We start from the raw sequence: 20,551 nt of genomic DNA, 5'->3' as shown, positions 1-20,551 counted from the left end.
TAATTTAGGGTGCAATCCTATTATAGGGATTGGGCCCAGCACCTCTGCAGAGACAACCTGAGAAGTTGTGGGGATGGATTTGGAGTAAGAGGGGTAGGAGGCAGAAGGGTTTGCAGAAGCACCGAGCTTGCAGGAGACTAACAGTCCTGGAATGGAGGTTGTCCAGGTGCAAACTAATTGGAAAGTAGTCAGCCAGGGTCCTCTTCAACCGTGGGAATGCCAGAGCTCGAGGAGGAGGAGGAGGTAGAAATAAGAGATCCCAGGGTGAGACGTCCACCTAGGCAGGTGGAGCAACATCAACTCATGAACTGTTCCAGAAGGCTGGCTGCACAGGAAAACTCCCTCTGGAAAGACCCACCTTAAGGAAGGGGCTTAACCAGCCACTCAGGTTGTCAAAGAAACAGCCAGGGCCAGTTTTCCTTGCAACTATCTAACATAGTGCATTAACCCAAGGAAGTTCCTTGTAGCTGAAGTGGTCCTGTATTATACAAAGCTGTCTAGAGATATAGTACTCTGCTGCTGTTCCTGAATTCTGATTGTAACCTGAGGCTGTTGATCTGACTGCAGTTTGCATAATAAAAGCAATTTTATTTGCGCTTGGACTTGCTGCCAGTCAGTGTCGTCAATACTGGGCTAGATGGACCAAGGCTTTGACTCAGTAGAAGGCAGCTTCCTACGTTCCTAGTCCAAAGGTCTGGACTGAGAGGCCTGGATGTCGACATTTTGCCTATGGGCCGGAGGCTCCCCAACCCAGGATTTTGGGGTACCTGGGCTGTTATTTTCCTCTCACCATAAAGAAAGAGAGAAAGGCCAGTTGCGGAGAGCACAAATATGGCAAAGAGCTTAGAACTCCCTACCTCCCCACCCCTAGGCACCTTAACTGCTTTTCTCTCTCTGAAGCAAAAGATTTGAGTGGATTTTAAGCCAAACACAGAACAACATCCCTGCAGAATACTTGTGTGTCATCATAGAGTCAAAGAAGAAGCAGCAGTAGTTATTGCAGGACTAATTCGTTTAATCCCTTTGGAAGACTGTAATTGCCCAGTTAGGACTGGGTACAAAATTCTGTGGGTTTGTTGTTTTAAATCGAGTGCTGTGTAACCCTCCCAGGATGGGCTGTGGGGCAACCGCGGCACGCACTGATTTAATCGGTCCTGACATTCCACCCATCTTATTAACAAGGCAAGCGAAGTGTCAGAACACATCAAGTCAGAAACATGCTGCTTTCTCACCCTGGGGGAACGATCTGACATTTTTGCTAGCCTGAGAAACCCATTCGGAGAGGGGGGCAGAACAGTTGCCTTTGCGGTGTGAACTTGCCTGATCGATTAGCGCAGAACGGCAGGTCCAGAGCAGCGTATCAATTTCAGGCTAACTTAGAGAGCAGCTGTAAGTGAATTAACGCATTGGCTTGGATGGATCTCGCTGACAAAACACGGGGGGGGGGGCGTTCAGAGGTGAGGAGCTGGGAGAGGAGGAACAAAACCCAGCAGTGGATTCCCATGAAGAAACACAGGACTGCATCTGTTATGCATTGGGGGCTGGGGGGTTACTGTGGGTTCATTCTTATTTTGAACCTTGGCAGCTCCTGGAGAGTTGGGAGTGGCAGCAGTGGGTGGAGCTTCTGCTAAATTCTGCAGTTCTGTGTGTGATAAAGAAAGGACAGTTGTGTTTGAGGCCTGCTGTGTCTTATGGTCATTACTTCTACCTAGAGAACAGCACCAATTTGGCATATATCACTGCGTGGATGAGAACATGAGGAGAACCCAGTGAGGTCCAATGTCCTGTCTTCCTCCAGGACACAACTAGATGCCCATGGGAAGCCCACAAGGCTATTAAGATAGCAAGAAGCCTTCCCAGCTTTTTGTCCCCAGCAAATGGCACCACTGTGTTGCCCCCGCCATGGGCTTCAACCTCTTAATTTACAGGTGTCAAGATAGTGATAAATCAGATCCAGGTTTACTTACAAGGAGACTTTATTGAGTAACTTACAGCACACAGGCGTACCCAATGGTTGGATCAGACAGCTTCTCTGAACCTAGAGCCATGGGGTACAATGGGTTTTATTATACCATATATGTTAGCAATGAGGCAGCATGACAGCAGCAAGCACCCCCTAGCGTTCATTTCCAGCATGGACTAATAGCATTTGGTTCTCAGCACAGCCACCTGCAGCTTTAAGACAAGCAACCTTCACTTCCCGGGCACATCTTGATTCTCCAAAATGCTGGGTGGCTGGAGCATGGAAGGGAACCTTGCTTCCGTGCTCTGTCCACCCTGCGTTTTTGCCTAGACAGGCAATTCACCCATTTAAGAGTGGCTCCGGGTAGAGGGAGGGAAGGGGCCTGGAGACCCGATAGGAAGCTGTGTAAAGCAGCTTCCATGGTCTCCTCCCCTCCCAGCCCCAGGACTGCCCCCTTTCCCCCATCTCCTTGCTCCATTTCCGAGTACAGAGATGTCGCCGGTGCGGAGAGAACCTCACCAGCTACGAGGGTGTGAGGGTGGGGAGCGCGGTTTCTGGGAACCAAGGACGGAGCCCTGACTATGACCTCAGTTCCCAGAAACCAAACAATCCTATGGCCCTCTAAACAATGCCTACTGGCCCTAGGATTGCTCCCTTTTTAATGAAAGAAATGGGTGGATGGGGGTGCTTCAAAGTGAAACTGGCTTCCAGAAACCTGCCTCCTTTATTCCCTTGAATGCCTCTGGGGACTCTGGGGACCCAGAGACATTCTTGGGAAGAAAAGACAGGGGGAACCTGGAGGCCACTGCTTTGCTTCAAAGCACTCCCAGCTTCTCCTCACCCCCCAAAGGATGGAAGGAAGGGACAGCTTCAATTGCTTGTGCTCGGTCAGTGGGGAGGTTTGGGGATGGCAGCAAAACCCCCCAGGAAGGGCTGTGGGTGTGGGAGACCTGGGAGTGACAGGGGAGTGGGGAGGTAAAGTGGGAATAACAGGGCTGTGCTGGGGGTGTTCCAGTGAGGTGGAAGGAAGAAGCAGGGAGATTGGGGCTTGGGTGGAAAACACAGATGGGACAGATTTAACAAAATCCACACATCCCTAGTTCAAAGGAGTTGGTTTGTGTTTTGGGGCTCAGCTCTCCTCCTCTGCCTTGTATCCAGCTTCTTTGGCAAGTAACATGTTTTGTAGCCTCACCAGTTGGCCTTTATGTGGAAAGGGTGTTTTCTGATTGGCCACAAACACCATGGCAGTCATTTTGTGACGGAGCCCGTGATACTTTTTCAAAAGTCCAATCCCTGCTGCCCCCCAAATGTTGGAGACCCCTGGGAAGACAGCAATGTGTCTCCTCTTAATCTTCTCTTTTCCAGGGCTAAACGTCTCCAGCTCTTTCAAGAGTTCCTCATTTGACTTGCTTTCCAGAACCCTCACCATCCAGGTTGCTCTCATGTAGATATCTCAGATAGACACTGCTGCTAATATCAATGCAAATCTGCTTGCCTTACTCTTCTCCTTTCGTTATGTTCCTCTGCATCCTTTCATTTCAAGTGAAATTCTTTTCTAAAATGGTAAGTATTGTGTACAGGGGTGTGGTGTGTGGAAGCCTATCCCCCCCCCCCCGCTCCAAGAGCAACTTGTAACCTCAAGTGCTGGTTAATTATTCACCTCATTATTGTCAGGATTCCTTTAGCCCCACACTATATTTCAATGCCGAAGACAAACACAGACGGCAGGCTTCAGTCTACAGCTTTTAATCCATTCCTTCACGGGATCAAACAGACGCAAATTCTCAGTGACTCTCCGCCTACAAAGGAATGCCTTCAGGGGAATTCCAAAGGAAGTTATGAGAGTTGCCCGCCGTTTGAAGAGGGAGGCGGTCTCACTAGCCTAACTTAAGGGGGGAAGGAACCGCTCTCTCGTGAGGCTTCTGAGTGCAGCTTCTCACTCAAGGCCAATCGGGTAGACCATCTAAGTTCTGCCCCAGCCTTCTCTCTCTTTGCTCTGCACCTGCGTCTAATAGGTCATACTCCCCAGACCCCCCCCTTCTCCTGTTCGCTGCCTCTCACAGGGGTGTGTGAAGAGGGACCATCCTCCTCAGCCAGCTGGACCTTTGTAACCTGGGAAGCCGGCCTACTCATATCTGGACTAGCCTGGGAAAACACCTCCCCCATGTCTGGCAGTTCTCCTTCAGAATCTGAACTGCTATCCCATTCCCTGCACTCAGAAACACCCCTGACAGTTATATAAGAAAACTCTCTTCTACAGGCATCTACTGCCTGGTGTGATTGTCCCTTTGTTTATGGTGCTTGTATTTAAAAATAGAGTTGGAAGGGCTGAGTGGGCTATGCTGGTGCTGGTGAGAGGCTTCTGCCTCATATCCTTTCCACCATGTGATGTCTAAAGCTCATAGCCCTGATTATTCAACCCACCCCAGAACACAGAGTATGATGCAAGCCTTCTTGGGCAGTTTCCTGTGGCAATATCTCACATCTTGTTATAGCATAATGGATTGGCAATCAGGGAAATGCAGTCAATCCGACAGGACAATGCAAAAATAGGGATGTCAGAAAAATCTGTTTGGGGGATGGAGTTCAATTAGTTTTTTTAGGCTCAGCCCCCCCCCCCCGACTTCGTTTCGGTGCCCGCTGCGGTGCCCGACTCAATCTGCAGTGAGTCAGAACAATTTGCGGATTTTATGGGAAATGTGTGCATTTTGGAGAGGGGGAGTTTCTGCAGTTTGCACAAATTTCTGAGCCATTTGCGCAAATTGCGGCTGGCTGTGCAAATTCGGCCATGATTTGGGTAAATGGCTCAGAAGTTTGTGCAAATTCAAGAACCTTCCCCCAAAGTCCAAAAAAGTTCCTGGAGCAGCCCAGAGCTCTTCTTGCAGACACAAAGCGAGTCATATATGCCATGGAATTCAGCTGAGCCCCCCCAAATCCAGAGATCCAGGCAATGGACATCCGAATGCAAAAGGCAGAAACTGTGGCCGGCGCTACCTGTTACAGCCACTTCCCAGACTCGAAACCTCTGGTGCCCTTGAGTGGCCTTTGAGATGCTCTGCAGTTTAGTGTGTATTGACAAATACATCTTGGCAGCAGTTTTCTTGCAAAGTTAGCGGCTTGTCAAAGAGCATCAATAATGTCATTTGGGCTTTTTTGTTTTGAAGCCCACCCCCACTGACAGTTTTCTTTTCCCCAGCACTCTAGGAACAAGTGACTAGGGAGCCTTTTCTTTAGGAAAGGCACTGAATGGACTGGAGCCAGGAGGGGCTCCTGCCCTGAATCCTGCTGCTCCATTGTGGCAGACCATTCAATGCTTCAGAGAAGAGCTGTATTATATTCCCTGGTTCCAACATAGGGATATTGGAGGAATCCATCTGGGGGGGTCAAGCCCACCGAGCTTTGGGTGGCTCAGCCCCCCAGACTCCAGCTCACTTGCCTCCAAGCTGTCCCGACTCGACCTGTACCGAGTCATAGAATCATAGGGTTGGAAGGGGCCTATAAGACCATCGAGTCCAACCCCCTGCTCAATGCAGGAACCCTAGTCAGAGCATCCCTGACTGGTGGCTGTCCAGCCTCGTCTTCAATGCCTCAAGTGTGGGAGAGCCCCCCACCTCCCTAGGTAATGGGTTCCATTGTCATATTGCTCTAACAGTCAGGAAGGTTTTCCTGATGTTCAGCCGGAATCTGGCTTCCTGTCACTTGAGCCCAGTATTCCGTGACCTGCACTCTAGGTTGATTGAGAAGAGATCCTGGCCTTCCTCTCTGTGATAACCTTTCAAGTCCTTGAAGAGCGCTGTCCTATCTCCCCTCAGTCTTCTCTTCTCAAGGCTAAACAGGCCCAGTTCTTTCAGTCTCTCCTCATAGGGCTTTGTTTCCAGTCCCCTGATCATCTTCATTGCCTTCCTCTGAACCTTTTCCAGTTTGTCTGCATCCTTCTTAAAGTGTGGCGCCCAGATCTGGACACAGTACTCCAGATGAGGCCTAACCAGTGCTGAGTAGAGGGGAACTTGTACTTCCCGGGACTTGGAAGCTATGCTTCTATTAATGCAGCCCAAAAGACCATTTGCCTTTTTTGCAGCCACATCACATTGTTGGCTCATATTCATCTTGTGATCTACCAGGGCAGCTCATGGACGTCTGCTGCCAATGTTGCCTTTGCCGGCTGTTTGACACAACTCTCTTCCTCGAGAGAGTTCTGCAAAGCAGCCACTGGGCAATCGCGGCAGCAGCGGGAGGCAAGGAGCCGTAGCACTCCTTTCCTGCCACTGCCAGTCATTGCGTGGAAAAGTTTCCCTTCTCCCTATTGCCACTCCAGCACAACTTCTGGCTTTGGAATTCCCTCTGCTTGTCATTGTGCATGAGTCTCCCTTCTCCCCGCTGGGATCTCCGCATAGGGATGATGGAGAATTCTGCCACGGATTTCAGTGAGGCTGAATGCCATCCTGGTCTTTGCCGTGATAGGCTACATAAGTCTTTACGTAGCCTATCACGGCTGGGCAAAAGAAAACGGCTACAATGGCCGCCATTTGCGTTCCTTATTTTTCGCTGTTTTAGTCTACGTAAATATTTACATAGACTATTACGGTGGGGAAAAAAAGGGGAACGCAAATAGTGTAGTGGGCGCTATTTGTGTTCCTTTTTCCCCCTGCCGTTTTAGCCTATGTAAATATTTATGTAGGCTAAAATGGTGAATAAAAAAGGAACGCAAATAGTGCCCACTACGCTATTTGCGTTCCCCTTTATTTCACCTTAATAGTCTACATAAATATTTACGTAGACTAAAACGGCGAAAAATAAGGAACGCAAATGGCAGCCGCTGTAGCCGCCACCATTTGCGTACGCTGGTGGGTTTTTTTGCCCAGCCATGATAGGCTATGTAAAGACTTGCGTAGCCTATCACGGCTGTCTGGCTGGACACAAATGGCAGCTGCTATGGCGGCCGCCATTTGCGTCCGCACCAGCCAGTCCGCGGCCGGAAATCCGGCTGTGGATGGCCCTGTCCGGCTGCTCCACGGAGCCGCCATGGAGCAGAGCCGGCCGTCAAGGATTCTGGGGGGAGGGACAGAGCACCTCCCCCCACAAACAGAATCCACGAACAGGTAGGTGACTTTCGTACATACCTACCTCCGCAGGGGAAAGGGAGAATTTCAGAGTCCACAAGTGTCAGCAGGGATCAGCTAGGGATGTCAGAGAATTCTGCCACGGACTGAAAAGGGATCGAATTCCCTTCAGTCCGTGCCACGGAATCCTCTGCGGAACGGCACCACGAGGTCCTGCGGAGCCAGCTGTCATGCGGCTTTTTTCCCGCCGTTCACAAAGAGTCGTGGAATTTTCGTAAATAAAAATGCAAGGTAGTATATTCCGATAATAAATACATAAGTTTTTTTTTTAAAGGAATTGTGCTCACCGCCTTGTTTGTGGGTGTTCTTTTTCAATTGAAATCCTCCCTCTCTGTTTACTTTCAGCCAAAACACTTCCTCCTCCTCCGGGCTTCCCAAAACAAGGCTGCCCCAGGTGTGCCTGAGCGATGCACTCTTTGCTTAAAGCAACGCTGTTTGAAAGAAAGAAAGAAAGAAAGAAAGAAAGAAAGAAAGAAAGAACCTTTTAAAATGACCGTGCTGGTCCTGGAGCCCTGCACGAGGTATTATTCTCCCTGCTAAGCTTTATATTTCCCCATCCAGCATTGCTGTTGATGTTGTGAGGCTAAAATGGAGAGGCGAACCAACTCTGTGCATGTCTACTCAGAAGTAAGTCTTACTGAGTTCAATGCGACTTACTCCTACACATGTCAGCGCCCCACTTGCACCCAGCTCAGCTTTGTATTTCCACATCCAGCTCATGATCAAACCTCCTGTTAGTTATCTCAGAAGACCCTTGGGTGAATGGGTTTTTTTTTTCCAGGGAAACAGCTGGATTGGCGGAGAAGCTACACACACACACACACACATATAATGGAAGAATATAGTTCTTCATATTCCCTGGAATGTTTATTCCTCATTTTGTCCATTCCCTGAGCATGTGCAGAGTGTGCTTTTTATTCAAAGAAAGAGAAGCTTGCTAATCTTTCTGCTCATGCTACATTTGTACAAGTGTAACTGCTTCAGAAAGAACACACAATGTGTGTGTTTGAGACCGGCCCACAGTCACCCAGTGAGCTTCCATAGCCAAGTGGGGACTAGAACCCCCCATCTCCCAAGTCCCAGTCCAACGCTCTAACCACTAGGCAACACTGGCTGTCTAACCATTACACCACACTGCTGTTATGAAACTCATGAAAAAGAGACAGTATGATGGAAAGTTCTTTCTGAAGTAGTTACACTTGTACAGATGCAGCATGAGCAGACAGATTAGCAAGCTTCTCTTTGTTTGAATAAAAAGTACACTCTGCACACACTCAGGGAATGGACAAAATTTGCACAAGTATAACTGCTTCAGAAAGAACACACAAACAATGTGTGGTTGAGACCGGCCCAAGGTCACCCAGTGAGCTTCCATAGCCAAGTGGGGACTAGAACCCCCCCATCTCCCAAGTCCCAGTCCAATGCTCTAACCACTAGGCAACACTGGCTGTCTAACCACTACACCACACTGCTGTTATGAAACTCATGAAAAAGAGACAGTATAATGGAAAGGTCTTTCTGAGGTAGTTACACTTGTACAGATGCAGCATGAGCAGAAAGATTAGCTGAGCTGGAGGCAAGTGGGGTGCTAACATCTGAAGGAGTAAGTCGCATTGAACTCAATAAGACTTACTTCTGAGTAGACATGCACAGAGTTGGTTCTCCTCTCTGCTCCGCTTTGTATTTCCACATCCAGCTCATTATCAAACCTCCTGTTAGTTATCTCAGAAGACCCTTGGGTGAATGGGGGGGGGGTTTTCCCAGGGAAACAGCTGGATTGGGAGAGATGCTCCCCTCACACTCTCTCTCTCTCTCACACACACACACACTGGAAGAATACAGTTCTTCATGTACCCTGGTATGTTTATTCCTCATTTTGTCCATTCCCTGAGCATGTGCAGAGTGTGCTTTTTATTCAAACAAAGAGAAGCTTGCTGATCTTTCTGCTAAAAGATTTTAAAAGTTTTTTTCTTTCTTTGAAACAGCGTTGCTTTAAACAAAGAGTTTATCCCTCAGGCACACCTAGGACAGTCTTCTTTTGGGAAGCCCCTACAAGGAAGAGGCAGTGTTTCGGCTGAAAGTAATTACTGCACGGCAGGGCAGGGGGAAAAAATACGTAAATATTTACATATATAAAAAGTAGCGATTCTTACCGAACTTATGCAGAGATGGCTGGGCCCCGGAATTACAGTTGTCGGTACGGATTTATCGACGTAATTTTTGGAGCAGAAAAAAAAGAGGAGAACTACAGGGGCTTGTGAATGGCATAACGGACAACTGGCCGCAAACTGCAGAAGTAAAGTGGCACCAAAGGTACACAATTCGTACTTCCCTAGGATCTGCTCACAAATGCAAGCCAAGCTGGGAGCTCCGAGGAAATCCGTTGAGCACCAACAGGGCTGGATTTCTCCACGCCAGACATCCCTATTCCAACAGAGCTGCAGGCAGCCATTGGTCTCTCCCAACCCTCCGCCATGGCTTGGCCAGGCCATAAATATTTCCAGGCCAGCCTCCCTCTTTGCTTGCTAAGCAGCTACGTTCCAACTTTGTCTTTGTACTTCCCATCTTTATTATACACCCTGGCAGCCTACCTTTTGAGACCGGCCTAGTATCTCCTCTAGGGCCGGCCCTACCATTAGGCAGAGTGAGGCAGTTGCTTCGGGCGGCAGATGCTGGGAGGTGGCGGCACGGCTTTGGAGCAGAGAACTGTGGGCCGCACAGCCTGCCCTGCTGTGCCCCCTACGGTTGCCTGCTTCCTTCAGGAGTGGAAGAGGATGTTGTCCCATTGCTAGTGCCGAAGAAAGATTAGACTACCAGCCCAGTTAGCTTTTATACATGGAATGGGGGGGGGGAGCGGGATCTTGTCCTTTGCCTCAGGCAGCAAAATACCTTGAGCCGGCCCTGATCGCCTCCCATGCTCTGGACCCTCCAGAACCTTGCAGAAGATAGTTTGGCTTTTCCACAGCACAATTCCAAGACAAAGCAGCCCCTGTTGTGCCCTGATGTCGTTGGGAGCATGGCAGGGCGCAACGTCTTCCCCGTTCCCCAGATAAGTGCCCCACCCCTCTCTCCTTCCCACCTATCTGCCCACCTGTCATGCCTTGACTGGAGGAGCCCTCCTCAGAGCAGGAGGTCGAGGCCCCAGAGGCCCAGGGGACCCCAGACCAAGGACTGCCCCCAGACCCACAGGAGCCTGAGCCCTCGGGGTAAATGGCTGCAGGGAAGGGAGGCTGAGCTGCCCCCTGATCCCCGGGAGCGTCGTCGCCTCAAGCAGCAGGCTGGCGGGGCTCCTGTGTGAAGGAGTGCTCCCCTCCAGAAAAGGCCTCCTCAGGAGAAAGGGACTCCTCAGGAGGAGGCTCTGGAAGGGGAGCTCTGATTGCTGCAGCTGAGTTCTGGGTGGGGTCTGGTTGGCTTGGGCTGAAAAGCCTTCACTGGAAACCCAGCCAGGGCTGGAACAACTCTGTCCATTCAGCCACTGCTGGGAACCGTGTCTCCGGAACTGTTCCCTGTGACTGATGCTCTGTTTCCTGACCTTTTGGACTGCTCAGTGACCCTGCTTCCGGGCTGTGTAACGTGCCCGACTGATTTACTGTGGTTGATCTCTTGCTTGTTATCTTGACTGCTCTTGCTGCCGTCGGACCCGTGTTGTTGCCTGCCTGCCTGCCTACCTGCCCGCCCGCCTGCCTGCCTGCGTTCCAACCTCTGCCTGGATTTTGACCACTCCTGCCTTAGCTTAAGCCTCCTTGGACTAGGGATGGCAGAGAATTCCACCACGGATCTCGTGGAGGCCGAATGCCAGTGCATTCGGCCTCCCAAAATCTGTAGCGGAACGGCCTGCCCCCCACCCCTCCGCAGGTCCCCCCAGGACGAGACTTACCTGGGGCAGATCTTCCGGGCGGCGGCTGTGGCGGCGGTGGCTGCGGCGGCTGGTCTTCGGACCGGCTGCCGCTGCCGCCATTTGCAGGTGTGTGTGTGTGGTGTTTTGTTTTTTAAACCCACATGATAGGCTACGTAAGTTTTTACGTAGCCTAAAACGTCTGGGTAAAAAAAAAAAAGGCGTACGCAAATGGCGGTGGCTACGGCCGCCGCCATTTGCATTCCTTATTTTGGGCCGTCTTAGTCTACGTAAATAATTATGTAGACTAAGACGGCGAAAATAAGGGGAACGCAAATAGCGTCCACTACGCTATTTGCGTTCCCCTTATTTTCGCTGTCTTAGTCTACGTAAATATTTATGTAGATTAAGACGTCAAAAATAAGGAACGCAAATGGCGGCGGCCGTAGTCGCCGCCATTTGCGTATGCAGTCCCCCCCCCCCAGAGCCCTCTCCGGAAATCTGGCTGTGGATGACTCTGGCCTGGCTGGGCCTGGCCGGCTGCTCCGCGGAGCTGCCGCGGAGCACAGCCGGCCAAGGAGGATTCCGGTGGGGGAAGGGATGGAGCGCCTCCCCCCCGTCCAGGATTCCGGGGGGAGGGACGGAACGCCTCTCCCCCCACCATCAGCATAATCCGCGAACAGGTAAGTGAATTTTGTACATCCCTACCTTGGACTGAAACCTGTGTGCTTGACCCTTTGCTTGCCCACTTGACTACTCTATTGCTGGACTACTCTATTGCATTGCTCCCTGTCCTTGCTTGCAAATAGCCAAGACTCGATCCAGAGCACCTCCCTCCCTCAAAGCCCTGTCCCTTTGGTCCTCCTGCTTACCTGGCTCATTCGCCAGGGGTGTCAGAACTGGGATGCAGGAGGTCTTTGTGCTCCCCCCCCCACAATGACACTTGACATGTTGAAACAGCTGCAAGTCGGACACCAAAAACACCAAGAGATGTAGAATTCCCTCACTCTGAACTAGGGATATCAGCGGAACCTGCAAAGGATTCAAATGAGTTCAGATTTCTGTGAATCCAACCTGTGGATTCTTCAGCAGACCAACTTTTTCGGAGTCATTCCAAGGTGTTGTGAACCATTTTTTTTATGGGGGGGGGGTAGAGATTTGTGCAAATTTGCACTTGCACTGATGCATATCAGTGCAAGTACTCATTAGTGCTAATGTGGACTTGGGCAAGTGGAACGCAATTCTCAGATATCCTTAAAAAAAATACCTGATTCTGTCAATGAACAGATGATGGAGTGAAAGATGGCTGAAAACCTGTGAAATCCAGAAGGAATGGATTTAACGAAATCCATATATATCTTCTGACAGAGGCCTTTTGCTTTTAACTTGCCTTCCCATTTGTTTCTTTGCTTGTTTGCAATGGGATACCTCCACAGGACTCCAAGATGTTGGGAGGATATTTTGTACATTCACAGCACAAACTTACATCCCTAGAACATAAGAAGACCCATGCTGGATCAGAGCAAGGGTCCATCTTGTCCAGCATCCTGTTCACACAGTGGCCAACCAGCTGCCCACGGGAAGCCCACAAGCAGGGCATGACTGCAACAGCACCCTCCCACCCATGTTCCCCAGCAACTGGTGTACATAGGCTCACTGCCTCTGGTACTGGAGGTAGCACATAGACATCATGACTAGTAGCCATTGATAGGCTTCTCCTTCAGGAATGTCTAATCCCCTTCTAAAGTTGTCTACGTTTGTGCCCATCACTCCATCTTCTGGTAGCAAATTCCATAGTTTACGTGCTGTGTGAAGAAGTCTTTCATTTTATCTGTCCCACCATAGACTCTACCACCATAGTTCTAAAGACCCACACATCCATTTTAAAGGAAGGATGTGTATGACAAGCCCCTTTATTCTGATATATTCTGATAGTCAGATCTCATCTTAGCAGTGAGAGCTCACCAATAGTGAGATCTTATCTTAATAGTGAGATCTCACCAATAATGAGATTTTACCTTAGTAGTGAGATCTTATCTTAATAGTGAGACCAATCATGAGACAATAGTATTTACTGATATAGCGCTTTGTTGCAAAGTGCTATACATAAAAGAAATAATTCGACAGTTTAAAATACATAATTACAATAATTCTAATAAAACTTAACTCAAAATTGCAATATTACAACAACAGTCTAAATAACCCAGATAAACGTAAAATCAGCATGTTGTTGTTCAGTCGTTAAGTCGCGTCCGACTCTTCGTGACCCCATGGCCCATAGCACGCCAGGCCTTCCTGTCCTCCGCTCTCTCCCGGACTGTGCTCAAGTCCATATTCATTGCATCGGTGACGCTGTCTAGCCATCTCATCCTCTGCTGTCCCCTTCTCCTTTTGCCTTCAGTCTTTCCCAGCATCAGGGTCTTTTCCAGTGACTTTTCTCTTCGCATTAGGCGGCCAAAATATTTGAGCTTCAGCTTCATTATCTGTCCTTCCAATGAGCACTCAGGGCTGATTTCCTTTAGGATGGACTGATTTGACCTCCTTGCAGTCCAGGGGACTCTCCCCCTCCTACTCAAAAAGATAAGATCACTAAGCCCCTTTTATAAGGCCCCTGAATAGAACAATATCCTTGGTTTTAGATCCAACACCCTTTACCAACTGAATTCCTTTTTCACAGTAGTGAACTGGTCTGAATGTCATGGCTCTTTTAGCTAGCTAGAGAGAAACTCTGTGTTTACTACTGGGCTTGGCTACTTCCACCTACCTTGCCACATCCCCAGCCAAAGGGGCCTTCATAAGGGAGATGTTTTAGGGTGTGTGTCTGTGCTGCCTCTAGGACAGCTGGGTGGCCTTTGCCCAGGAAGAGGCTCTTTCCATCTTGCTTCTCCTGTTGTTGTTCTGCCAGGAGATGAGTGTGTCCTTTCTTGGCTCTGGACATAGGAGCCTCTTTCTGCTGCTTGAGGGTGGGCCGTTTGAAGTGCTTCGTGTGTAAGTGTGCATGTGTGTGCGTGCGCATGTTCTCCCCCCCACTCCAGTGTGACTTTTCCAGTGAGTGTGATGTAGATAAGGTATCCATTCATTCATTGAGGGTGAAATCCTGTGGCTGCTAGACAACATCTAGACATGCTACTGGCATGTGCCCCCTTTACTCCTGAGGAAATGTGTTCCCTTACGGTACTGTCATGTGCCTCCTTTACTCCTGAGGAAATGTGGCCTCTGACAGTACTAGCATGTGCCCCCCTTACTCCTGAGTTAATATGTCCCCTTACAGTACTGGTATATGCCCCCTTACTCCTGAGGAAATGTGGCCACTTACAGTACTGGCATGTGCCCCTTTTACTCCTGAGTTAATATGTCCCCTTACAGTACTGGTATATGCCCCCTTACTCCTGAGGAAATGTGGCCCCTTACAGTACTGGCAACCTAGCAGTTCGAAAGCAAGAAATTGCAAGTAGATAAATAGGTACCGCCTCAGCGGGAAAGGTAACAGCGTTCTGTGCACCTCGGTGTTCAGTCATGCCGGCCACATGACCACGGAAGCGTCTTCGGACAGCGCTGGCTCTTCGGCTTAGAAACGGGGATGAGCACCGCACCCTAGAGTCGGACACGACTGGTTGGGGACACCTTTACCTTTACAGTACTGGCATGTGCCCTCTTTACTCCTGAGGAAATGTGGTCCCTGACAATACTGGCATGTGGCCCCCTTACTTCTGAGGGAATGTGGTACCCTCAAAAGAAAAAAGAAAAAGACAAAGACTGCTTTAAATGAGCTCCCCGAGGCTTGGCAAAAGTATTATAATGGAACTGATATGGGGACTCTTGGGTTCAGCTGCACTATTTGACAACCAAGCAGTGTCCCCAGTAACGATCCATTACCTTAATTCCCTTTGAAACTTTAGCTCTGCACTTAGCCAGCATCTGAAGTTACATGCCACCGTATGTCACAGCAAACAGGAAACTAATTACACGCCGTCTTTTTGTATCCAACACCTTTGCAAGGTGGGAAAGTAGAATTGGACTTGCAGGTCCCTTTTGGCCCATGGATGACTGAATGCAACGTTCTTTTTCCCTTTATAGTGCTCGGTGCTGGGTCTAGGTTTGGGGGAGGGGGCTTAGGCGAAATGCACACAATGGGCCCCCCTCTTCTGTCCACTCACTTGCCTTCTCCTTCCAGAGCCAAGCTGCACAACTGAGGGGAAAGGAAGGTAATCCTTCTACCTGCTCCCTGTAGTTCCTGCTTGCATGCTCAGAGAAGGCATGCAAGCAGGCAGTGACAACAAGGAGAAGGAATAGGGGGCTGGGGAATGCTGGGAGTTGTAGGGAATGCAGGGAGTTTTTCTGTCTAAACATGCATAGGATTGCACCTTTAGTTCATTTGCATGGTTTCCCCCTCTGTGTTGCCAACGTGTCTGTCTTTTGCATGGTGCACACGCGTTCTCTTGCTCATTGGTAAAAAAACCAACAACACCACACACAAAGAATCTTGACATGACCATACATACAATCACATCCATTTTTAAATTTAATTTTGGGTGGTGTTTTATCAGTGCGGATGTTTAGCAGTGGCATTGTGGGAGGGGGAGCTGCAAAGGACATGAAGGAGCAGAAAGCTGCAGCAAACAGTGTGTGCCCAGTACTCCGTACAAAACACGGAAATAAAATAAATGGAACCATGCAGAACTCCCAATGCATTGGTTCCACTTCAGAAACCAGAACAAGTAATTCAGAACCCGGGGAGCAACAGCGTCTTCTTGCCAACAAGATTCACGTGAATGGTGTGAGAGGAGACGAAAGGCGATTTAAGCCTCATGTATTGAAAACGTCCACCAGGCTCCCAGTGACCCACCCTTGCTGGGAGATGGGTCACCACAGTCTGTGTTAGGTTTGGAACAGTCTTCAAGAACAGCCCCCTACTATGACTGTTGCAGTAGTCTAGCTCAGCGTTAACAGCGACATGTGACGGTCGTTCTTTATGAGAAAGGGAAGCTGTGTTTTTTTGCTCCCGTTTCCAAAGGCGATTGAAACATCGGTGGGCCCTAATTAAACTTCCCCCTCAGCCCACTATATATAAAACAGAGACGGAGAGAGCAAGGCTGCCCCAATCCTGTTCTCTGCCTTACTTTGCCTGTTCACTTAAAGCATTAGCCAATGCATGTGCAAGATAAATGAAACAACACTGCAATCAGCCTCTGTTCCATTATCCACTCCCATGTGGAGGGGTGAAACCCTGTCACTGGCAGGGCCCTTTCTGGCAGCAAACTCTTATTTCCTTTAGAGCTGGACTCTTAAGAGGCTCATCCAGTGGCCACCTCTCTCTCCACTCCGTTCCACAGTATTCTCATCCACCGCCTGCATAAATCCTCTCCTTTATCTCCCTCCCTCTCTCCCTTGCTAGTCACTCTCCCTTCCCCGCCTCCTCTTCAGGCTGCTGGCATCTGATCTGCGGTATGTGATCTCTTGGATAAAACAACACACTTCCAAGCATGCACACGCTCCGTCGCAAACAAGCACCAGCTACTGCTGTGGAACAAAATGCCTTTCTCCTAGCTGCAGCGGCCCGTCTCCTGGCTTGCTGAATTCTGACGATGTGGCCATGTTTCCCTCAATGCTGCCTACCTCCTTTGCTCTTTCTCTGCTTTCTCTTCTTACCCTTAGGGCACCTGTGTCCTGCCGTCTGTAACTGCCTGGACTACCACACCATTGACTGCCGGGATCAAGGGCTTCCCCGCGTCCCCAGCCCGTTCCCGTTGGATGTACGGAAGCTCCTCATCTCTGACAACAACATCCAGGAGATCCCTGCTGATTTCTTTATCTTCTACAGCGACCTGGTCTACTTGGACTTCAGGAACAACTCCATTGCCACCCTGGAGGACGGCGCCTTCAGCAGCTCCAGCAAGCTGGTCTACTTAGACCTGAGCTACAACAACCTAACGCAGCTCGAGGCCGGCGTCTTCAAGTCGGCGGAGAAGTTGATCAAGCTGAGCCTCGGGAACAACAACTTGGCGGAGGTGGACGAGGCCGCCTTCGAAAGCCTGGAGCAGCTTCAGGTGCTGGAGCTGAACGACAACAACTTGGAGGGGCTGAACGTGGCCGCCCTGGAAACGCTGCCCAACCTACGGTCCGTCCGCTTAGAGGGCAACCCTTGGCTTTGCGACTGTGACTTTGCTAGCCTTTTCAGCTGGCTCGAGGAAAATGCTCCCAAGCTTCAGAAAGGTAAAGTTTTAAACCTCTCGAGGACACCCAGCAGCTTGCCTTCTTTCTCTCTCTCTCTCTCTTCCTGTCTGCGTACACGCTGTTCCTCGTGGACAGATGGTCCCAGCCTGCGTAGAGCAAATAAATGGTGTTCAGTCACGTTGGAATTGCCTTTTTGAGCCAAAGGCAGGTTCACGGGGAGCTCCTCTGCCCGGAAACAAGCACCCTTCCATTGGCAATGCAGTTAGAATCCCTAATAGTGAAAGCTTTACGGCTCTTACCCAGCGAGGCAGGGAACCTTGTCAAAAAAGGCTAGCCCAGCATGGAGCATCTTGCAGGCTGTGTACATAAACAGGGAGGATTTTCGCCGGTAATCACCCCGCTCTGTACTGAATGGTTTGTGACAATGTGTCAGGAGTACACAATTGTGGAACTGCTTCAGTTCACGTAGTGAGGCTCACGGAGGGGTGTGTGTGCGCGCGTGTGTGTGTGTGTTCATTCATTACAAATTCGCTGTTCCCACAAAGTCCAGCTTTTACAGCCAACATGGATTTTGCAAAAAAAAAATCATGTGATGTTGTGTGATGTAGGTGCCTTGATGGGCTTGTGTTTATTCACTTTTTTGTTTCGTTTGCAATTCTGTGGGATTTGGAATTGTGTGCTCAGGGCTGCTTTGCCAGTGAAGAGCAAATTGATTATTGTAGGCAAGAGAAATGGGAGTGTGCGTGCGTGTGTGTGTGTAGGGGGTTGGGAGTGGGGTGCATAGCTTGTGGGGGTTTATAGGCATGTGCAGTAAAGAACCTCCATTTCCTGTCAACAAGAGCCTCCATCTGGATTGCCCACTTGGGCACAGGGAGTGGAGTGGAAGGCAAGAAATTGACTCGAGTTGTCCCTTGAATTTTGCCTGCAGCAAGACCGGAGACCAAATAAATACATAAATCTGTTTGCGGGGTTGCTGCTCCAGTGAAAGATCTGTAAGAATTCCAAGCTGAATCAAAGTAATGTTGACGTTAGTGAAATTTCTCAAGTGCGTGCGTGTGTGCACGCGCGTACGCATGCAGTTCAGCAGTCTGCACATCTCTACACCAAATCCTTCTGCCACTTTACATCAGCTGATGGAGGGCAGAGCCTTTCCACAGCATGTTGCCTCCCCCACCCCCAGGCCCTTAGGAAGCCTTTAGCAAAGCATTGCCGGAGTACCTCGTATTATGTTTGTTCCTTCTCTGACCACGTGTGCTCCCATATAGACTCCTTCTTCTATACGTTAAGAGCTCGTATTTAGGCCCTGCTGTGTATTGCATAGGCTGGGGGGGGGGCATTCCAGTGGGGGGCAGGACCAAATGCAAAAGGGACAGGATCAAAAATACCAAACCTACCAGCCCATTGCAGTTTAAACCCCTTACAGGCAGTAACTAAGCCTCAGGAGTGACATTTCAACCTTTCAGAATAGGGGGGGGGGGGGACCGAACAAAAGCGGGGAAATTACCACACAATTGGGGGGGGGGGCTAAGGAAAGAGAATGTGGCCACTTTAACTTACCAACTCATATGGTAGGCCATTCTGTCCTGTGCCTCCCATCATGACATCCTTGTTTATTTATTTATTCATTTATTTATTGCATTTATACCCCACCTTTTTTTCCTCTTGCAAGGAACCCAAGGCGGCTTACATTATCCTCCTCCTCCTCCATTTTATCCTCACAACAACAACCCTGTGAGGTGGGTTGGGCTGAGAGTCTGTGACTGGCCCAAAGTCACCCAGTGAGCTTCCATGGCCGAGTGGGGACTAGAACCCGGCTCTCCCGGCTCCTAGTCCAACACTCTTGCCACTACAACACACACACACACACACACACACACACTTTCTGGATTGATTACCTGTCCAACTGCCAATTTCTTCAGCCTCCTTCCTCTCCATGCACTGGTGAATCTGAGAAGGTCACGGGGCGCCTTTTCTAATTCTCCAGGTCTCATCGATGTTTGCACATTAAAACATTGCCATGCGCACGGATGATGAAAAAAAATATTCCAGTGAAATTGATCAGGATTTACGCACACAGCCTTGTCAGTTTCACTGGAAATCCCAGACTTTTCCCTGGCCTCCTGTGATAATGACAAGGTTGATGAAGTGAACAAGTCCGGAGGAATTGGCTAAGGAAGCTCTTCTTGGTAACAGTGAGAATTACTCCCAAGAGTGCATGACCCACATTGCACATTGCATGCAATTAATACATTTCATTTGTACATTTTAAGTTTCTGTCACTGGGGTTGGGTGCATCAGGATCAGGACCATGCTCACAAAGAAGATGGTTTAATCCTTCTTCCCTTGCCACATTCTTGTCTGTCTGTCTGTCTGTCTGTCTCTCTCTCTTTCTCTCTCAATCACACACACATACACACACACACACACATACACACACACACACACACTCAGAGAGAGAGAGAGAGAGAGAGAGAGAGAGTGCAACATGTTATTAGCCCCAGGAAGGAACAACCAGTCTGGTGTCAATGTAAGCCTCCTTCTAGGGGCTAATGCCAGTGTCCGGAGGTTGATTTTTATTGAGACTGTGGCAGGGCAAGGAAGGGTTAACCCCCTTCTCATCTGCCTTGGTCCTGATGGCTGCAATTTAAATTAAACAAAATAAAGCATTTTAATTTCATTTACAGTTAATCTAAAGTGTCGTTTGGGTCAACGAGAAGCTTCCGGGCATAGAGATGAAAAGATTAAGAGGTGAAAAGAGTCAATCCAAAACATTTACAATCCTAGGGGCATAACATTGAATGGCAGACTAAACAAAAGTACCCCAGATATGAGGTGGGCTTTTGTTAGAAGCACAGTGTTTTGTTTTTTTCTTATGAGATCCTTCAAGTAGCTTTGCCTTCATGCCCAAGGGACAAGCTATTTGTCATCTTAGGAGATTTCATCGCTCATACTGTATGTTCTGGCTTGGTTCATTTCTTTCCGTATATTAACATATTCCTTTACTTACTTCGTATTTAATTTTCCATTGCAAATCTCAACACAAAGCAAAACAAAACCATAAAAGAAAAAAAAGTAGGTTGACATGATTTAATGTATACATTTCAGTTAAATGAAGTGTGTGTGTGTGTGTGTGTGTATAATACAGCTTTCTAGAAAATAAAAGAAATTATACATAAACTTCAAGAAAGGCAGACCAGATATCCACATATGTACCCATTTGTGAGTGGCACCTAAATACCACCCAACTTTTATTTATGCTGTTTCCTCTGATATGGGACCAGTGACTTATCCACTACTTTTTGTCTGCCTGCAAAATGTTTTGTGTACCTTAGTTGGAGTGGGTTGGGGGAGCTAAAATTGCAAGTGGTTTGGAAAGATTCCCTTCTTCTCAAACAGCTACCCCCCCCCCCACACACACACACACAGACGAAAGCAGGGTCATTCAATGAAACTGTGGAT

At 49.0% G+C, this 20,551-nt stretch overlaps 1 protein-coding gene across 2 annotated transcripts in view; it reads left to right on the top strand.

Annotated features, from left to right (window-relative positions):
* The first annotated feature begins 16,372 nt into the window (after positions 1 to 16,372).
* The window catches only part of LRRC38 (leucine rich repeat containing 38), a 56,722-nt gene continuing 52,543 nt past the window's right edge, over positions 16,373 to 20,551 (top strand). For both annotated transcript variants that reach the window (XR_014786069.1, XM_084822276.1), the window contains exon 1: positions 16,373 to 17,131. Coding sequence is in view for 1 of the 2 variants with exons in the window: in XM_084822276.1 (XP_084678402.1) it covers positions 16,504 to 17,131 (628 nt within the window). In the remaining variant the exon portion in view is untranslated. The remainder of the gene's footprint in view (positions 17,132 to 20,551) is intronic.

Source organism: Heloderma suspectum, chromosome 15, assembly GCF_057233095.1.
Source record: "Heloderma suspectum isolate Gila_16-S chromosome 15, 16-S_ref, whole genome shotgun sequence".
Taxonomy (NCBI): domain Eukaryota; kingdom Metazoa; phylum Chordata; class Lepidosauria; order Squamata; family Helodermatidae; genus Heloderma; species Heloderma suspectum.
Note: the sequence above shows the minus strand (reverse complement) of the source record. Positions and strands in the feature narration are given on the sequence as shown.